Raw genomic sequence first — 17,433 nt, 5'->3', positions numbered from 1 at the left:
ACATCAACGGGGGGAAATGCGAGATGAACTCTGCGCAAGTGTCATGCTCATGCGTTCCATAAATTCCTCCTATCTATTCCATTCAAAGTGTTTTAGCCTTTAGAATTATGTCAAAATGCAGCACTATCATGCACAGATCAGCCTTAAAACATGTAACGTTAGATATATAACGTTAGACAGGGAGCGATGTATTTCTACGGAAAGGCTGTGCTTGACGCTTCCATTTGACTGACGCCGGGGCTCATACAATCTCCGCGTTTGTTATAGATACGAGTGCTCAGGTGTCTTGCTGGTAGTCAAATATCTTTATTTATACAGCATATGGATGTTACGTGCCTGTTACTTGCCGCTTTCACTTCTAGTAGATCTAGTAGTTCTAGTAGATCGCGCAACCAGTCATTTACCAATGTAATTTACGCCGACATGTGTTAAAGGGAGCAAGACGCGAATCTACCAGCATTTGGCTCATGAGTGAACGGCGAAAATGGCTGGTCTGTTGAAATAACAGTAATACCATGTTCATTGATAAAATGACATACGGGATGAAAAGGGGGAATGGCAGTTTTAGAAGGGGGATGAAGAAGCGCGTTGGACTGTGGAACGGTCTAGCATAGGCACAGCACATCGCCATAATAGCGTTTTTTTTGTTATGCTTGTTGTAAAGAAAAGTTCTATGATGCATTGAAATGACATTAAACTAAGATAATGAGATGGTTATCATAATTTTTCAAATCTTTATTAATAAGTAATTACAGAAAAAGTTAATGACATTTCCGAAAGCGAAATCTGTTGTGGTATTTAAAAATGGCGGTTAGCGGTGAACTCGGGAACATGGGATGACGATGTTGTGACCAATCAATGGTCTACAGCAGGGGTCGGCAATAGGCAGCCCGTGGGCCATTGCTGGCCCATCACCAATAATATTTGGCCCAGCAGATTTTTTTCAGAATCCACATCTTTTTTTCTTTTTTCTTTTTTACAATATCGGACCGACATTCCCACATATAGCGGCTATACTGTCCGAATAGAGAATCTACCACCACCTAAAGAATGCTTATTGTACTTTTATCCATGTTGAGAGTGAATGACACAGGGACAGACAATCAGGCAGCGAGGTGCACCGTCTCGTGGTGCCGCTTAATATTATAGTCTTTGCAAGCAGCCACAACTTCATTACAGATAAGACACATCGGCTTTGCATTAATGAAACCAGGTAGGATAAACGCATAGTTCTCTGTCCATTCCGCTTTAAATGCCCTGTTTTCACCGTCAACCTTCCTCTTTAGACCTTTGGATGACATTTTTCTTTTTCTCTTGCTAGCTAGCAGGTTAAATGTGTAGCTAACTTCTCACTCAAGTAGGGTACAATATTGCCAATCAAATAATAATGTGACGTTGTATGCCTGGGAGGAGCGGGGAATAATTATCAGAATAAAAGTATGTTAAACAATTATTAGAATAAGTTAGGCTCCGCTACATCGTCAGTCCACACATTTATTATTCAAAAATATGGAAAGGGAAAAAAACCTTCTTGTTTACAGTTAAGTTTATTACGCCACCTATACAGCTTGTTTACAGTTATCTTGATCAATTCTCTGCATCTCCCACAAATGCATGTCTTATAAGGCGGTCCGTCGCGGAGTTCCAGTAACATTTGTGACGATCGGATGATCAAAATGACTTTTCTTTTGAAACAACGTTTCTACGTTTCAATTTGAGAATCACAACACAAACTCGCTAGTCAAGCCAGAATAGCAACGCAATGGATTGGGTGAGTAATCACCACTGCTACCTAGTTAACTACAACACTACTTCACATTGTTAGCAGGCTCACAAATCAAGCTGTGTTAATTGACTAGCGATGTGTCATTGATTTACAACAACGCGGAAATGTATTCACATTTTTCGAAAGAAAAGTCAAAGCATTCGAACGTGTCACATTTCATTTTTTAACAACCAATTACTTAAATTAGCCTTTGATTATATTTTGGCACGCCATCTGGTGGCTCCCCAAAAAATTGGCCCGAGGCCAAACCTAATTGCCGACCCCTGGTCTACAGCGTCACACGTCACACACAGCCTGGCAAAAAGTAACGAAAGTACCCCTCTCGAACTGGAACTAAAAACGGCACGGGTACTATGGCCCGGTACGGCTCGGTTGGCAGTGAAGAAAGGAAAACGAACCAGCCCGGGTCGGGTCGGGTTGGCCCGGTAGTGGAAAAGCGCCAATAGAGTCCTGAGAGAGCCAGGCCTGCCAAGCCCCCCTCGCACTGCCCCACCTAGAACACACACAAACACAGAGAATGTCATATGACCATACATGAGTGAAATCCCCATTAGCTAAAGCAGAAATTAATGTCTTCAGGGGAATTCAGAAATAGGACCTGACCATCCCACACACACACACACACACACACACACACACACACACACACACAACACCAGGGATAACACGCACAGCCACAATAGAACACAGATACTGTCTGAGCTATGAGTGTACAATATCCTCATTCAATGCTAACAAAGGTCAAAGGTATATCAGAGGGAAGTGGACAGAGGAAAGTACAGATAACAAACCTGTTTAGAACAACACTAAACCTGAAGCAATATTTACAGTACACAGGGTCAAGTTTACATGGCAATGCTGTGTCAAGTCAGAACTATAGGGCTATAATATGTAGGAACAGAGAACCTGGAGTAGTGACTTGGCTAGCTGTCCCTGGCCCCATCCAGTCATAGGGGATAAGACTGATAATAATTGTTGTGAAGGCCCACAGTTTAGAGCCAGTTTAGTTTCCCCAAACCAGCCCTATTTTGCCCCAGTTATTTCCTTTGTTATTTTCTATACTATTCATATACGTTTCGTGAAGTGTATGTATTGTTATTGTAATGTTGATGTATATGTTTGATGACGTGGTATATCCGGGGTGTGTCCGTGACCCGGATGCTAGGTTCGGTGGTATATATATATAGGAACGGAAGTGCTCAGTGTGTCAGTGTGTGATGAGAATCAGAACGAGAGAGACCAAACGAGAGAGAGTAACGAGAAGTCAATCTAAGATGGCGGATTCAGTAACACGCACACCGTGCAGAAGCTGAAGACGCCAGGAAAGTGATTATCGAGTTCAGAACTGTTATAGCCCGTTTAGTTGTGTTCCCGTTAGACAGCCTTGCCAGCAGCCGGCGGTTAACGATTGGACCAAGCGAGACGCCAAACTGGACATAATCGTCGCCTCCACGAGCGGACTGCGACCGAACGCTGACTCCATCGGAGCTTCGACGTGGACCACCGGACCTGGGCCCTTCACCTCGTCGTGGACCACGAAGAAGGCCCTTTCCCTCCGCGTTGCTACGTCACCCCCCCCCCTTTTGTCTGCTACCTTCCTCGACGCACATGCCATCCAACCAGGCCTCAACGCGCACCACAGTCCGGGACTATAAGCCTGTTCAGGCCAGATACTATGAGTGAGTGAGTGTGTGTGTGGCCGGCGGGGAGGGAGTATATTTTGGGAGGTATACATCAGTTGTGTATAATAAATGTGTTGTTCATCTTTGCTACACTACCGTGTGTTTAGTTGTTTGTATGCTAAGGCTAATGCTAATTCCAATGCTAATGCTAATGCTAATTACAATGCTAATGCTAACGATAGTAACTGCTAGTCTAACGGTTTGCTGGCGCCCCCTGCCTGTATCCTCCTACACTGCCTATTTAGCTCAGAGTTAGTTAGATAACCAGCCCCTTCCTAAATTCTACAGTCCTTTTAGCTACTCCCTGGTTACAATTGGTCCTTCGAGCCGGATAGGTAGTGTAGTGATAGCATGGCTGAGCGCAGCCAACCAGACCAGACAGTTACCCCCCCTTCTCCGCCCCCTGAGCCAGAGCCACGACCACAGAGAGTCCCGCGGTTGCCTCCGAGGTTACAGGAGTATGAGCTTGAGCTCGAAAGCTCACTGAGTGGTAGCGAGGAGCGCACTCCACGGGATACAGTGGTCGGAGAGGCCGAGGTGTCCGCCGGCGCGCGGATGGCTAGCACTGAGACAGCCATCAACGAGCACCAGCCTGAGGATGAGATGGCAGAACAGCAGGGTTTTGCCGTAGAAACGGAAGAGCAGGAAGGAGAGGCCCGGTCCGACAGCGCCTGCGGGCGGAAGAGGGAGGGCCTCAGCCTTAACGATCTGCCTCCCAGTACGGCGCGCTCGAGACCTAGCTCCTGCCGTTCAGTGGCTTCCTCCCGGTCCAGGGTTTCCGTGGGCAGTTCTGCCTCTGGGGCGGATAGCCTGCACTCCAGAGGGAGTAGTGCCGCGCTGTCAGAATGTATGCGCCAACAGGCCGAGATGGCGTTAGAGCGGGAGCGCCAACAGGCCGAGATGGCGTTAGAGCGGGAACGACTCCAGTTCGAGCGTGAACGCCTCCAGCGCCAGGAGGCGCTAGAACGCGAACGCCTCCAGATGAACGGAGCGGAACGTGCGGCGGAGAGACAGCGCCAGGAGGCGTTAGAGAGGGAACGCATCCAGTACGAGCGCGAGCGCCTCCAGATGGAGGGGGCGGAACGCGCGGCGGAGAGGCAGATGGCGAGAGAGCAACTGCACGCAGAGAAGATGGAGGAAATGATGCAGACCATGCGCGACGTGTGCATCAGCAGAGCTCCGTCGGCCCGTAGCTCCAGAGCATCATCCGCACGGCCCTCTCGAGTGCCATCTCCTGAACCCCCCGCCGATGGCTCCATGACCCCCGCCATGACTGTCCAACTACAGGCCCAGCTGACCACCTGGAAAGAAGAGGACCAGGGACCCGACCGCTACGCGGCCCAGAGAGAACCAGCGTCGCTGCCAGGGAGGGGAGCCATTCCCCAAGAGCGTAGCACACCCCTAGGTCCTCCAGTGCACCAAAATGCATGCAGGCCGGACACCCAGACCGTCACTCCAGCCCCGATCATCCACTACAGGATGTTTCCCCAGGTGGAGGGACCCAAGTTCCCCTTCTTCAAGGACGAGGACAGGAGCCAGTATGTGGAACTACGCATCTGCCTAGACACGCTCTTGGACGACTCCTGCTCAGAGTCCTACAAATATGCGATTCTCCTTCAGCATGTGAGGAACCCCAGAGCCCACAACATGGTACTGGCCCATGCCTCCGCACCGACACCTTACACCAGAGCGCTCGCCGACTTGGATGCCCGCTACGGTCGTCCCTGGAACCACGCCCTTGCTGAACTGCAAGCCCTCGAACAGCAGGCCCCCATCAAGGATGAACGGGCGCTGGATGACTTCGCGCTCCGCGTGCACACCTTGGTTGGAATGCTGAAGACGCAGGGCCCAGCTGGCGCCAGCGAGATCAACAGCACCTCCAACGTAGAGCGGCTGCTCCGCAAGATCCCACGCTTCCGGCAGGAGAGGTTCCGGCGACAGCAGCGCGTTCGTAACCCCGGGAAGTTGGGTCTGAGCATGGCTGCCTTCGCGGAGTTCCTACTGGAGGAAGTGCATGACACCAACGTAGACGCCATGGGTTACGCTGAGCCGAAGAAGGAGAGGGAGAAGGGAGACCGCTGGGACAGGCCGAGCTCGAACAGAGGACGCCCAGTAGGAGTGCTGCACACGGAGGAGGAGCCTCGGAGAGAGAGGAAAGCCCGACCTGAGGGAAAGGATTCCTCTCAACCCCATCAAAAGGGACGGAGAGGTCCACCGCCATGTCCGTACTGCACCAGCGAGCACTGGTTCAATGAGTGCAGTGACTTCAACAACCTGAGTACCGAGGCCAAGCAGAGGTGGCTCGAGGAGAACAAGAGGTGCTGGAACTGTGGGCGCGACCATCTGGCTAAGAACTGCACCTTGAGGAGAAAGTGCAACCGCTGTGAGGAGGTCCACCTCAACATCTTACACGAGGTCTCCCTCGCCAGGTCCACGGAGGGCACCAGAAGCCCTAGGTCCGGTAGCGCCCTGGAAGAGGCAACACCTGTCTACTACCTAGACCCAGCCCGGAGCAGCGGCTCCAAGGTCCTACTGAAGGTGGTGAAGGTCCGACTTCACCACAACAACGCTGTGTACGACACGTACGCCGTTCTAGATGACGGGTCGGAACGGACCATCCTTCTCCAGGGGGCAGTGCGCCAGTTGGGGCTCCAAGGGACTGCGGAGAAGCTGACTCTGCGCACGATACGTCGCGACCTTAAAGAGGTCACCGGGGCGAGAATCAACTTCTCTATCTCCCCGGCGGGGCGGCCGTCGGACAGATATCGGCTTCGGAATGTCTTCACCGCAGACCAGCTAGCGCTCTCCCGCTACGACTACCCCCTGGAGAGATTACGCGCAAGATATTCCCACCTACGGCGAGTAGACCTACATCCGATAGAAGGAGCGGAGCCAACCCTTCTCATCGGCTCGGACAACGCTGAACTGATCGTGTCGCTCCGTCCTCCGCTGAGAGGACCACGAGGCTGCCCGATGGCTGTTAAGACTGCGCTTGGGTGGGCCCTCCAAGGCGCTACCGAGGGGAGAGATAGAGACGGGAGAGCTACGTCATCCCTCCATGTCCGAACCGAAGAAGCAAACCAACCAACCGGACCGCCTGGAGTGGAATCTATTGCTGCCAGTGCACCTGGAACAGTTAGTACCACAAATGGTTCACCACAGGGTGACCAACCAAAGAAGAAGTCTCTGTGGACAGAGCATAAGTCTCTGGATGGGAAGACCTACTTCTACAACACAGAGACTAAACAGTCCTCATGGGAGAAACCAGACGACCTGAAATCTCCTGCTGAGCAAATGTTGTCTAAGTGCCCGTGGAAGGAGTACAAGTCTGACACGGGAAAGCCTTACTACTACAACTCCCAGACTAAGGAGTCCCGGTGGACCAAGCCCAAAGAGCTGGAAGATCTTGAAGCGATGATCAAAGCGGAGGAGAATGGGACGGTAGAAGCTGCAGCTCCTGGCACCGGCCCCGTTCCCACTCTTCAGGTTGATCCTGCTGCTACCATGGCGACCATGATGGACATGGAGGCCATGGCGGCAACAGCTGTTGCCGAGGAACACCTGCAGGTGGCCATGCACCCTCACGTGGCCGAGGTCAGCATTGACGCACCCGTCAACTCCGTCGAGTACACGTCAGCCATGGAAGTCTCAGCCAGTATTGTAGACGCCTCCAAGGAGGAAAGGCCGGAGTTGGCGAAGAAAACGTACAAGTGGAACCCAAAAGAGGAGGCCAAGCAGGCCTTCAAAGAGCTTCTGAAGGAGAATGGTGTTTCATCCAACGCGTCATGGGAGCAAGCCATGAGAATGATCATCAACGACCCACGCTACAGCGCCCTGCCCAAGCTGAGTGAGAAGAAGCAAGCGTTTAAGGCCTACAAGGCTAAGAAGGAGAAGGAACAAGCCAAGCAGCTCAGGAAGAGGAACTGGGAGGCGCTGAAGAGCATTCTGGACAACATGGCCAACGTCACCTACCGCACCACCTGGTCCGAGGCCCAGCAGTACCTGCTGGACAACCCCACCTTCGCTGAGTACGAGGAGCTGCAGAACATGGACAAGGAAGACGCTCTGATCTGCTTCGAGGAGCACATCCGCGCCCTGGAGAAGGAGGAGAAGCAGAAGACTCTGCTGAGGGAGAGAGACAACTTGTCCGAAGGTGCCGTGGTACTGGTGATCGACCAGTCCCTTCCACGCGCCGCCTGGCAGACAGGCAGAGTGACCAAGGTCCTGCCGGGTCCGGATGGAAGGGTGCGGACGGCCATCGTGGACGTTGGTGGTCGCACTTACACCCGACCTGTGGCACGCCTGATTAAGCTCCCTCAAATTACGAAGGACACTATCACCTCCTACCTCACGCTGCTAGAGCAGCCTAGCCAGTGTGCCTTCCTTAGTTAACTGAAACCGAGGGTTTCATGGGGCGGCTGTTGTGAAGGCCCACAGTTTAGAGCCAGTTTAGTTTCCCCAAACCAGCCCTATTTTGCCCCAGTTATTTCCTTTGTTATTTTCTATACTATTCATATACGTTTCGTGAAGTGTATGTATTGTTATTGTAATGTTGATGTATATGTTTGATGACGTGGTATATCCGGGGTGTGTCCGTGACCCGGATGCTAGGTTCGGTGGTATATATATATAGGAACGGAAGTGCTCAGTGTGTCAGTGTGTGATGAGAATCAGAACGAGAGAGACCAAACGAGAGAGAGTAACGAGAAGTCAATCTAAGATGGCGGATTCAGTAACACGCACACCGTGCAGAAGCTGAAGACGCCAGGAAAGTGATTATCGAGTTCAGAACTGTTATAGCCCGTTTAGTTGTGTTCCCGTTAGACAGCCTTGCCAGCAGCCGGCGGTTAACGATTGGACCAAGCGAGACGCCAAACTGGACATAATCGTCGCCTCCACGAGCGGACTGCGACCGAACGCTGACTCCATCGGAGCTTCGACGTGGACCACCGGACCTGGGCCCTTCACCTCGTCGTGGACCACGAAGAAGGCCCTTTCCCTCCGCGTTGCTACGTCACCCCCCCCCTTTTGTCTGCTACCTTCCTCGACGCACATGCCATCCAACCAGGCCTCAACGCGCACCACAGTCCGGGACTATAAGCCTGTTCAGGCCAGATACTATGAGTGAGTGAGTGTGTGTGTGGCCGGCGGGGAGGGAGTATATTTTGGGAGGTATACATCAGTTGTGTATAATAAATGTGTTGTTCATCTTTGCTACACTACCGTGTGTTTAGTTGTTTGTATGCTAAGGCTAATGCTAATTCCAATGCTAATGCTAATGCTAATTACAATGCTAATGCTAACGATAGTAACTGCTAGTCTAACGGTTTGCTGGCGCCCCCTGCCTGTATCCTCCTACACTGCCTATTTAGCTCAGAGTTAGTTAGATAACCAGCCCCTTCCTAAATTCTACAGTCCTTTTAGCTACTCCCTGGTTACAATAATAATAATAATAATAATAATAATAATAACTTAAATTTATATAGCGCCTTTCACAGACCCAATGTCGCTTTACAAGGGAATGGGACAAACAGAACAGAGCCAGAGAGACAAACACACAAAACAAGAAACAGTGAAACAGCTACTAAAGGTTGAATGCGATGGTGAATAGATGGGTTTTAAGGGCAGTTTTGAATGTCAGCTTGTCCAGAGGCCTGTTCCACTAAGCGAGATGATCTTCTAATCGGCGATAATATTCTAATCGGCGATAATTTCATCTTGCTTTCGGTTCCATCAATGTGGCTCAAATAATTCGCTGCTTGGTTGCTATGCAACCAATCCTTCTGAGTAATTCTGGTCGTGAGCAGGTTTAGAGGTTGGTTTAGGTAATACGTGCGTTAAAATTGTCTCACAGGCGGAAACTATATCCCGAACGACAGTTCCGTCAAGTGTCTTTTAGGAAATATTAGTTCCCACTTTTTACGAGATAGATAGATAGTTTGACTGTGTGATAGATAGATAATTTGATATTCTGAAAGTGTGATCGATTGATAGATAGATAGTTTGATTGTGTGATAGATAGCTTGATATTTTGAAAGTGTGATAGATAGATAGATAGATAAATAAAAAAGTGTAACTAAATACATTTTAAAAATAGGTATGTCTATCAACTTGCATTGCTATCTTCACAGTGGTCTGGCTGGTGCAGGGGTTAAGGCAACCAGCTAGAGTTCCAAAGGTTACGAGTTCGAGACTTGACGTTTTTTTTTTTTTTTTTTTACATTTAACCGAAGCCTTCATGCAAATCGATTTACAATAGATATATCTGTCTAAGTGAATCATCTATCCATCAGTAATCATAAGAAAAAACATAATTTACTACTCAGAAAGGCTTCAAACACCATTGTAATCGTGTAAATTAGCCTGCACCATCATTTTATAGCCTAAATACTTTTTTAGATTAGATTTTAGATTAGATTCAGACAACGAAATGCAATAAAAAATGAAGAGGGATTTGAACCACGTCTTAAAATGACAAATAAATACTATGGCAGCGTCAATACCACTAGGCCATCGTGACGTTATGATGGTTTGTAGCCTGCTGCAATATTCATTTATCAAAATATGAACATATAACAATAACTGGGCCTACACATTTAATCGGTCAGCAATTTCTTGCCAAACCATTTCCCTCGCCTTGTTAATTGCGGCAGTATTACACTATTTTACATCTTATTTGTCGTCTTCATAAAGATCAATCTTCATTGACAGTTTGACTCTTCGGGGCTCTTTATGTCTGCGTGCACGCGCCCATATCAAGGATTTCTAAGCCGGTGTTCTGTGAACACTCATGACACAAGCCTGATCCTCGTTCGAGGAATCACCTGAGGCTTGAATTCCAATCCCGAGTTGCCTGATCGCAGGATTTATTTTTATCGCCGATATACTAATATCAACGTTAGTGGAACGGCCCCCAGGGTTGGAGAGTCGCGGATATCCTTGGGTAGAGAGTTCTAGAGGGTGGGGGCTGCCACACTGAAGGCTCTGATAGCTCTCTTGTACTGAAGCCTAAGTTCCACACCCACTACCAGGAGCCCCTAGATAAGACTGTGTGTGTGTGTGTGTGTGTGTGTGTGTGTGTGTGTGTGTGTCATTATTGCATCATTATGGCAGGGAGAGGATGTATTATACACCCACTACCAAAACCCTGTGGGTTCATACAAGGGCACTCAACATCCATGGAGCAAAACATGCTCATCTATAAACCACACTGGATCGGACATGTCATTTACACATCTCTTGTATCTTGAAAACTAGGTTGTTGCTATAAAGGTTCCCACACCTTCTGAAACATCAAATTCAAGCACTTTTCAAGGACTTTCAAGACTCAATTCCCTCAAATTCAAGGACCCAACACGGCATAGTTTGAGACAGATCTAGATGAGAATTTATATAATAGGAACTATCTGCTCACAGACAACAATTAAAAAGAGAGGCTTTTGAATGTAGAGGCTTGAACACTAGATGGTCTCTTGCCTTCTCTACCACAGAACAGCAAAACAATATATTGTGAAATATGTGTAAAGTTACTGTGTTAAGTTAAGCAATGTGACTTATCTACTATAATTACATTAAAAACATTTTAATATATATATTATTTTTTAAAAATTGAGAGAGAGAGAGAGAGAGAGAGAGAGGGGAATTCAAGCACTTTCAATGACCCATGTCTATTTTCAAAAACCTTTAAGGCCGTGATTTTTTTTTCTCTCAAATTCACAAACTTTCAAGGATTTCAAGGACCCGTGGGAACCCTGTATAAACATCTCCATGATATAAACAGGTTTGGACATGGCAGTTTAGAACAAAACATTGGAATTATTTCTCTTTTGTGTGTCAGAATTACTCATTCATGTCCGACAGTACACCATGACATAAAACGTGTGAATTCAGTCAAAGAAGTTCTGTGAATGCCAGGCAGCCGTAGCATCAGCACAACAGGCCTTACAGGGGCTTACTGCTCCAATTAGGCAAGTTGCCTCAGGAAATAAATACCAGTGACTTAAAAAGGTCCAACTAGTGACAGCATGTTTGCCTCCTATATGAGCTATGGATGAAATGTTACTTTTGAGGCTGTGTGACGTGGAAGTAATATGAACACACACACACACACACACACACACGCACACACACACACCTCGATTTCCAGTACATTTCGGAGTACATCTCTATATCAAGGTCAAAAAGAGCCATAGAAAAAGATCCAGTCCATGGCTGTGTGACCAGACAAGTGTGACTGCAGTCATGTCTGTGCTACACGGGGGACCAGACAGGTTTGACTGCAGGGTTAGGGTTAGGGTGGCTGTGCTACACGGGGGAGGGAGACCATCACCATGCTCTGTGGTTTGACGTGTGACTCAGCAACTCGTTTCTACTGACACTATAAAAGGATCAGAACAGCAGAACTCTTCACAGATCCAGGACTGAAATAACCGTTGTCAACGGGAAATGAGATGGTTGTAAACGAGTGAAATGACCCCACAAGTCTTGTAAAAGTTGTTTGTTCAATGCTTCTAATCTAGTCAATGCTTAGATTAGGCATTTTATGTGACTGGTCGTAAAAAGGTAGAGAGAGAGCAATTTGACAGAGGCAGCATGTGAACTCTAAACGTGTCTGACGATTTCAGAAATACAAGTCATCAGGCAAAGCGACAGGGTCAACACAGACAGGGAAGAGACGTTGTAACACAACGTTATCAGAGTCAAAACGGCACCTCATGCCATACACCTCTAGCTGAAGGTCCCCTGGTTTCCCTGACTGTGTAATCTTATTTTCAAACTAATCTTGCCCTCTCCCTCCCATTCGACTACAGTGCCAGCTTTCTAAGAACTTTGCCTCAGTGAATTTAGAAAAAGGCATGCTGGGAAAATTCTTGTTGGCAGAAGGGGAGCAGCCTGCGTAGAGAGGCAGTGTAAGGCCAAGTCCCTCCCTCCAAACTCACTGAACCTGTTTGTTCAGCTGGTGTCTGCAACTACCTCTTTCAGTCACATGCAAAACTTCTCAGTGGAAGTTTCGGTGGAATCAAAACAAGAAAAGAAAGGACCTATTATTCAACAGACAGTCCAATATGAGTATATCAACACAAGTAACTAGAAGTGTGACTGTCATAAGCTGATCTCATGAGTGTCAGATACCATACAACCTTTCACTGCAGGCGGAAGTGAGTGTTTCCTGATACTCCGGTGGAATGCGTCCTTTAGACAGAGGATGAGGAGACAAATAATGTGACAGTGAAGCATTATTTCCATTATTGGCTCTATACTCCAAAAGGTTGGGTTTCATCAAACAATACGATGAAGTTAAAGTCGAGATGAACAGCTTTTATTATTATTTATTACAATACATAGTCCCCCTATTTCAGGGCACTCAAAGTAATTGGACAATTTGCTTCACATGTGTTTCTGTCAATGTCTACTATTGATTCTAGGCTTGGCGTTTGCTTTCACAGACTGCTATTGGTGTCTATCCACAAGAAGACCAGAGAAGTGTCAATGGAAGTGAAAGAAGCCAGTATTATTGGGCTGAACATCATTAAAAAGCAGAAAAAGGCTCATTGGTGACCACTTCAGCGATAACAAGCAGGCTGGTAGGCCAAGGAAGACTGCATCGGATGACAGAAGAACACTCACCATAATGAAGAAAAACACATCTAACGAACCAGAAACCCCTGTCAAGCCAAGTGTTCCATCATTTTTGGTACCATGAATTTGGGGACAGTACACAAAAAAAACAATATGTACACAAATACCAAAATCATCAACTAAAAGCTGAGAAGAATCTATACGTTGTTTGATTTCAAATCCAAACATTTGGAGTATAGAGAGCCAAAGGAAGAAAACAATTCATTACTGTCCCATTACTTATGCAGGGCACTGTAGTTGTTTTTGTTTTGAATCCTAACAGCACCTGAGGGAATAGGCAGTTGGATATTGGATAGTTAGTGAAGAAAAACAGGAGAGTAAAGAGGAGAGGGTATGTTAGCAGGGCATGGTCTGGATTCAAACCCATGTCAACATGGGCTTATGTGTGCACTGAGACCATGGTGCTAGAGCATTAGACCAACCCAGGTTACATAGGCAGCCATTCTATGAATCATTATCGTTGCTCTTCCTGCTCTCAATCTTTCACTCATATTTTGATCTACACGAGTTCTGACGATGCAAAAATATCAACGCTGTAAAACCAGGGGCTTTCTCCTACTTTCATGAAGGCCTAAAAGAAAGTCCTCTGTATATTTCACATGTGTGATATGGAGTTTTGTTTTCTTCTTCTTCTTTTGTTTTCTTCTTCTTTGTTTTCTTCTTCTTCTTTTGTTTTCTTCTTCTAATAAAAAAAACTATTTGTCTTTGTTTGCTTGTGTGGGTAAGGAAACCAGGTGAGGAAGTTTCCAGGGGCATTTTTGCCAGGAAATGAATTTCCCTTTTCTGCATTCCACAGAGTTCCTCTAGCCTGTGGACTTGTAGAGCACGCCTGTCGTTGTCCCAGCAACCACAGTGTTGATATCATCTTCAGCGACCCCAAGCATTTTTTCAGATGGCAACCACAACATTTTAGCTTTTTAAACCATAACACTTTTTAATTATTATTTTTAAATGACTGGACTTTTTAAATAGGCACTACATTTTATAAACACTGCTATGTCTGTCTGTTTTTATTGTATGTATTAATGTATGTGACCTATGTGTGTTTTTAATGTGGAACTGTATTCTTGAGCTGCACTTCTGCCTGTCGAAGGAGAATTTCTGTCACTGTGTGACAGACAATAAAGCTATCTTGAATCTTGAATCTTGAACCCTGAACACGCTCTATAGCAGAGCTGAAGAGATACAAAGTGACCAGCTCACTTGCAACAGTGACTCAATAAATGCCACATTATCATGGCCTATCACCTCAAGACTGACCACAACAAAGACAGTAAGTGCCATTGTGTGGCAACGCTGAAATGACGGCACTCACCCACTGAGCCATGTCTGTTCTCCCATGATGCTCCCTGGCGGGTCCCCAGAATCAGGATCCTATAATAGAGGACAAGAGAAGATATCATCATCATAAGAAGATAACCAAAACGGATATGTTTTAGATCATGGACACATCGAAAAGAGAGTTCATAAGATTAGGTCTAACAGGGAAGTGACCACACTCCATATTACTTTAATTAACTGAATACAACGGCACTGACCCCGAGCACTTTTCCGATGGCCACCCTGAACACGCAAACATGACAATGATAGTGATAGGTACAGTATGGCAGTGATAGGTACAGTATGGTAGTGATAGGTACAGTATGGCAAGTACGGTAGTTTAGAGGTATATACAGTTGAGCTGTGTACAGTTAAGGTAGCTTATGTACAGTATGTAATGTGCAGACGTATAAAAGAGGCTATATCAAAGAGGTATGTGCAACGGTAGTATTGTAAACATCGCGACGACTCTCCACGCCACTCTATCCCACCTGGAGAGGGGAAACAGCTACGCGAGACTGCTCTTTGTGGACTTCAGCTCTGCCTTCAACACCATCCTTCCAGACAGGCTAGTGACCAAACTACTAGACCTGGGACTATCACACTCTATATGTGCATGGATCAAGGACTTCCTGTCCGACCGCCCCCAGAGGGTGCGGGTGGGCTCCCACACCTCCACAGCCCTCAGACTCAGCACTGGGTCCCCCCAGGGCTGCGTGCTAAGCCCCATCCTCTACAACCTCTACATCTACGACTTCACCCCCGTCCACCCCAGCAACTCCATCGTAAAGTTTGCAGACGACACCACCGTGGTGGGCTGCATCTCGGGGGGGGACGAGGCGGCGTACAGGGATGAGGTAGAGCAGCTGAGCAAGCTGTGCAAGGTTAACAACCTGCTGCTGAACAAGTCAAAGACCCAGGAAATCATCGTGGACTTCAGGAGGAAAAAATCTGAGATCCAGCCCCTGCCCATCGACGGAGAGAGCGTGGAGAGAGTCTCAACCCTCCGATTCCTGGGGGTGCACATACAGGATGACCTGTCCTGGAAGAACAACACAGTAGCCACCATCAAGAAGGCACAACAGCGGCTCTACTTCCTGAGAGTCCTCAGGAAGGAACACAACAAGCAGGAGATACTGGTGGCCTTCTACCGCGGCGCAGTGGAGAGCATCCTCACCTACGGCATCTGCAACTGGTTCTCCAGCTGCACAACCGCGGAGAGAAATGCGCTACAGAGAGTCGTGAGAACAGCCCAGAAGATCACTGGCGCCCCCCTCCCCTCTCTGGAAGAGCTGTACAACACACGCTGTCTCAGGAAGGCCTCCAAGATCTCCAGAGACCCAACCCACCCTGGGTACGAACACTTTGCCCGGCTGCCCTCGAAAAGGCGGTACAGGACCATGGCCGCAAGGACAAACAGACTGAAGCACAGCTTCTACCCCAGGGCCATCCAGGCCCTGAACACAGCAAAGACCTAGGTTCTGGGCCCTGGACAGTCTGGACGGATTGATGGCAGCTGCTGGATTGAAAAAATCAGGTGTAGTGCTGAGGCACAAATGTGTACATTTCAAGCCTGCAAACTGCGACACTTTAAATGAATGTGCAATAACACTATGTGCAATATGACAACCCTAGTCGTCTTACCTGTACAGTATAGTATAGTGGATAGTGTACATAGCCTTTATTTATGTAAACCAGCTCCTTTCCCTTCCTGTTTTTTTCTTCTTTTTTTTTCTTTCCTAGCACCAGGGGAGCCACCCCTCCCAAATTTCGTTGTTTGGTACCTGTACTATAGCAATGACAATAAAGACCATTCATTCATTCATTCATCAATACTGCAAAGGGTAAAAAGTGTTCACATTGACCAGGGTTTGCAACCAGCAGTAGTGCAAAGGCTAAATTGGGTTGTTCACACAGTGTCTGGGGGGGGCTTCCGGTCAGACACAGTGCCCTTGCCATAATAGAGTAGGTATTACTAGGATATTCCCTATGTAACTAAGGTCACTTAAGCCCTTCCGTGAACTGTAAAATGTTAGATTCATTACGCATTATAGGAACTAAATGGTTAGCCTAGCCCAACATTATATATATACAGTATATATATAAATATATATATGTCCTTTGGGTGAATTATCCTCACCGATGAACATATTACCTGCAAACACACACTCGTTAAGGACAGAGCTGTCGTCAACCATAGGGGCTTACACACACCGTATCTTACTAGGAGTTACTTGTGAGATATTGTGAATAAGAGGTAGCAGGAAAGACTTTGGAACGTAGACAGTTAACAGCAGGGTGACCAAAGTATCTTGACGCGCCATTCAGGCTTGCAAGCTACCATGCAAGGCGCCGGCCCTCTCACTGGGAGAAATTTGGGGTCCAGTGTCTTGCCCAAGGACACTTCGACATGTGGCCAGCCAGGGGCTCGAACCACCAATCTGCTGACCTTGCGATCATTAGACGGCGGCTCTACCTCCTGAGACACAGCCGCCCCAGCTGAAGAGGGACGGCCTTGCCTGGTCAGACTGACGTCCCACTGTGTACCCGTGGCCGTACTTTGCCCTCGTCATGCATCAACTCCAGGTTTATGGACCTTGACATCCCCAGCTGTGTTGCAGGACTCACGTGGGTGTCAACACAGGTGTGTTTGAGCACGGGGGTCGATAAATGTCGATTAACGTGATCATAAAAATTAAAAAAAACAGTGAAAGGAACATTGCAAAGATTTACACTGGATTACCTCCCTGCTTCTTAGAAATCCGACCGATTTATAATGTTGTCTTATTACTACAGAATGTGTCGACTGATGATAATGAGACAGAATGATCTCCTTATTTCAGAGGAAGAAACTGTGTTGCATATCAGATCCTTAAATTCAGCTGACCAAGTCAACTTGTCAGTACTTAAGCCTATGATTTTGGGGATCAACTTTGGCAAATCTCCATATAAAATAAAAACACTGATCTGTTGTTCACCATTGGAAGACAGACTGTGATCCTCTAT

The 17,433-nt window shown here is 47.4% G+C and overlaps 1 protein-coding gene across 1 annotated transcript; it reads left to right on the top strand.

The window, feature by feature from the left end:
• Positions 1-2,139: 2,139 nt before the first annotated feature.
• LOC308161607 (pre-mRNA-processing factor 40 homolog A-like) lies at positions 2,140-17,097 on the top strand (the record flags this gene model as incomplete). Its single annotated transcript, XM_080535645.1, has 4 exons — positions 2,140-2,197; positions 6,542-7,320; positions 7,354-7,621; positions 17,072-17,097. The coding sequence occupies 4 exons, from the start codon at positions 2,140-2,142 to the stop codon at positions 17,095-17,097; spliced, it is 1,131 nt and encodes a 376-aa protein (XP_080391771.1).
• Positions 17,098-17,433: the final 336 nt, after the last annotated feature.

Source organism: Nansenia antarctica, assembly GCF_963989245.1.
Source record: "Nansenia antarctica genome assembly, chromosome: 1".
NCBI classification, from domain to species: Eukaryota; Metazoa; Chordata; class Actinopteri; order Argentiniformes; family Microstomatidae; genus Nansenia; species Nansenia antarctica.
This window is presented reverse-complemented; position numbering and strand designations above follow the sequence as displayed.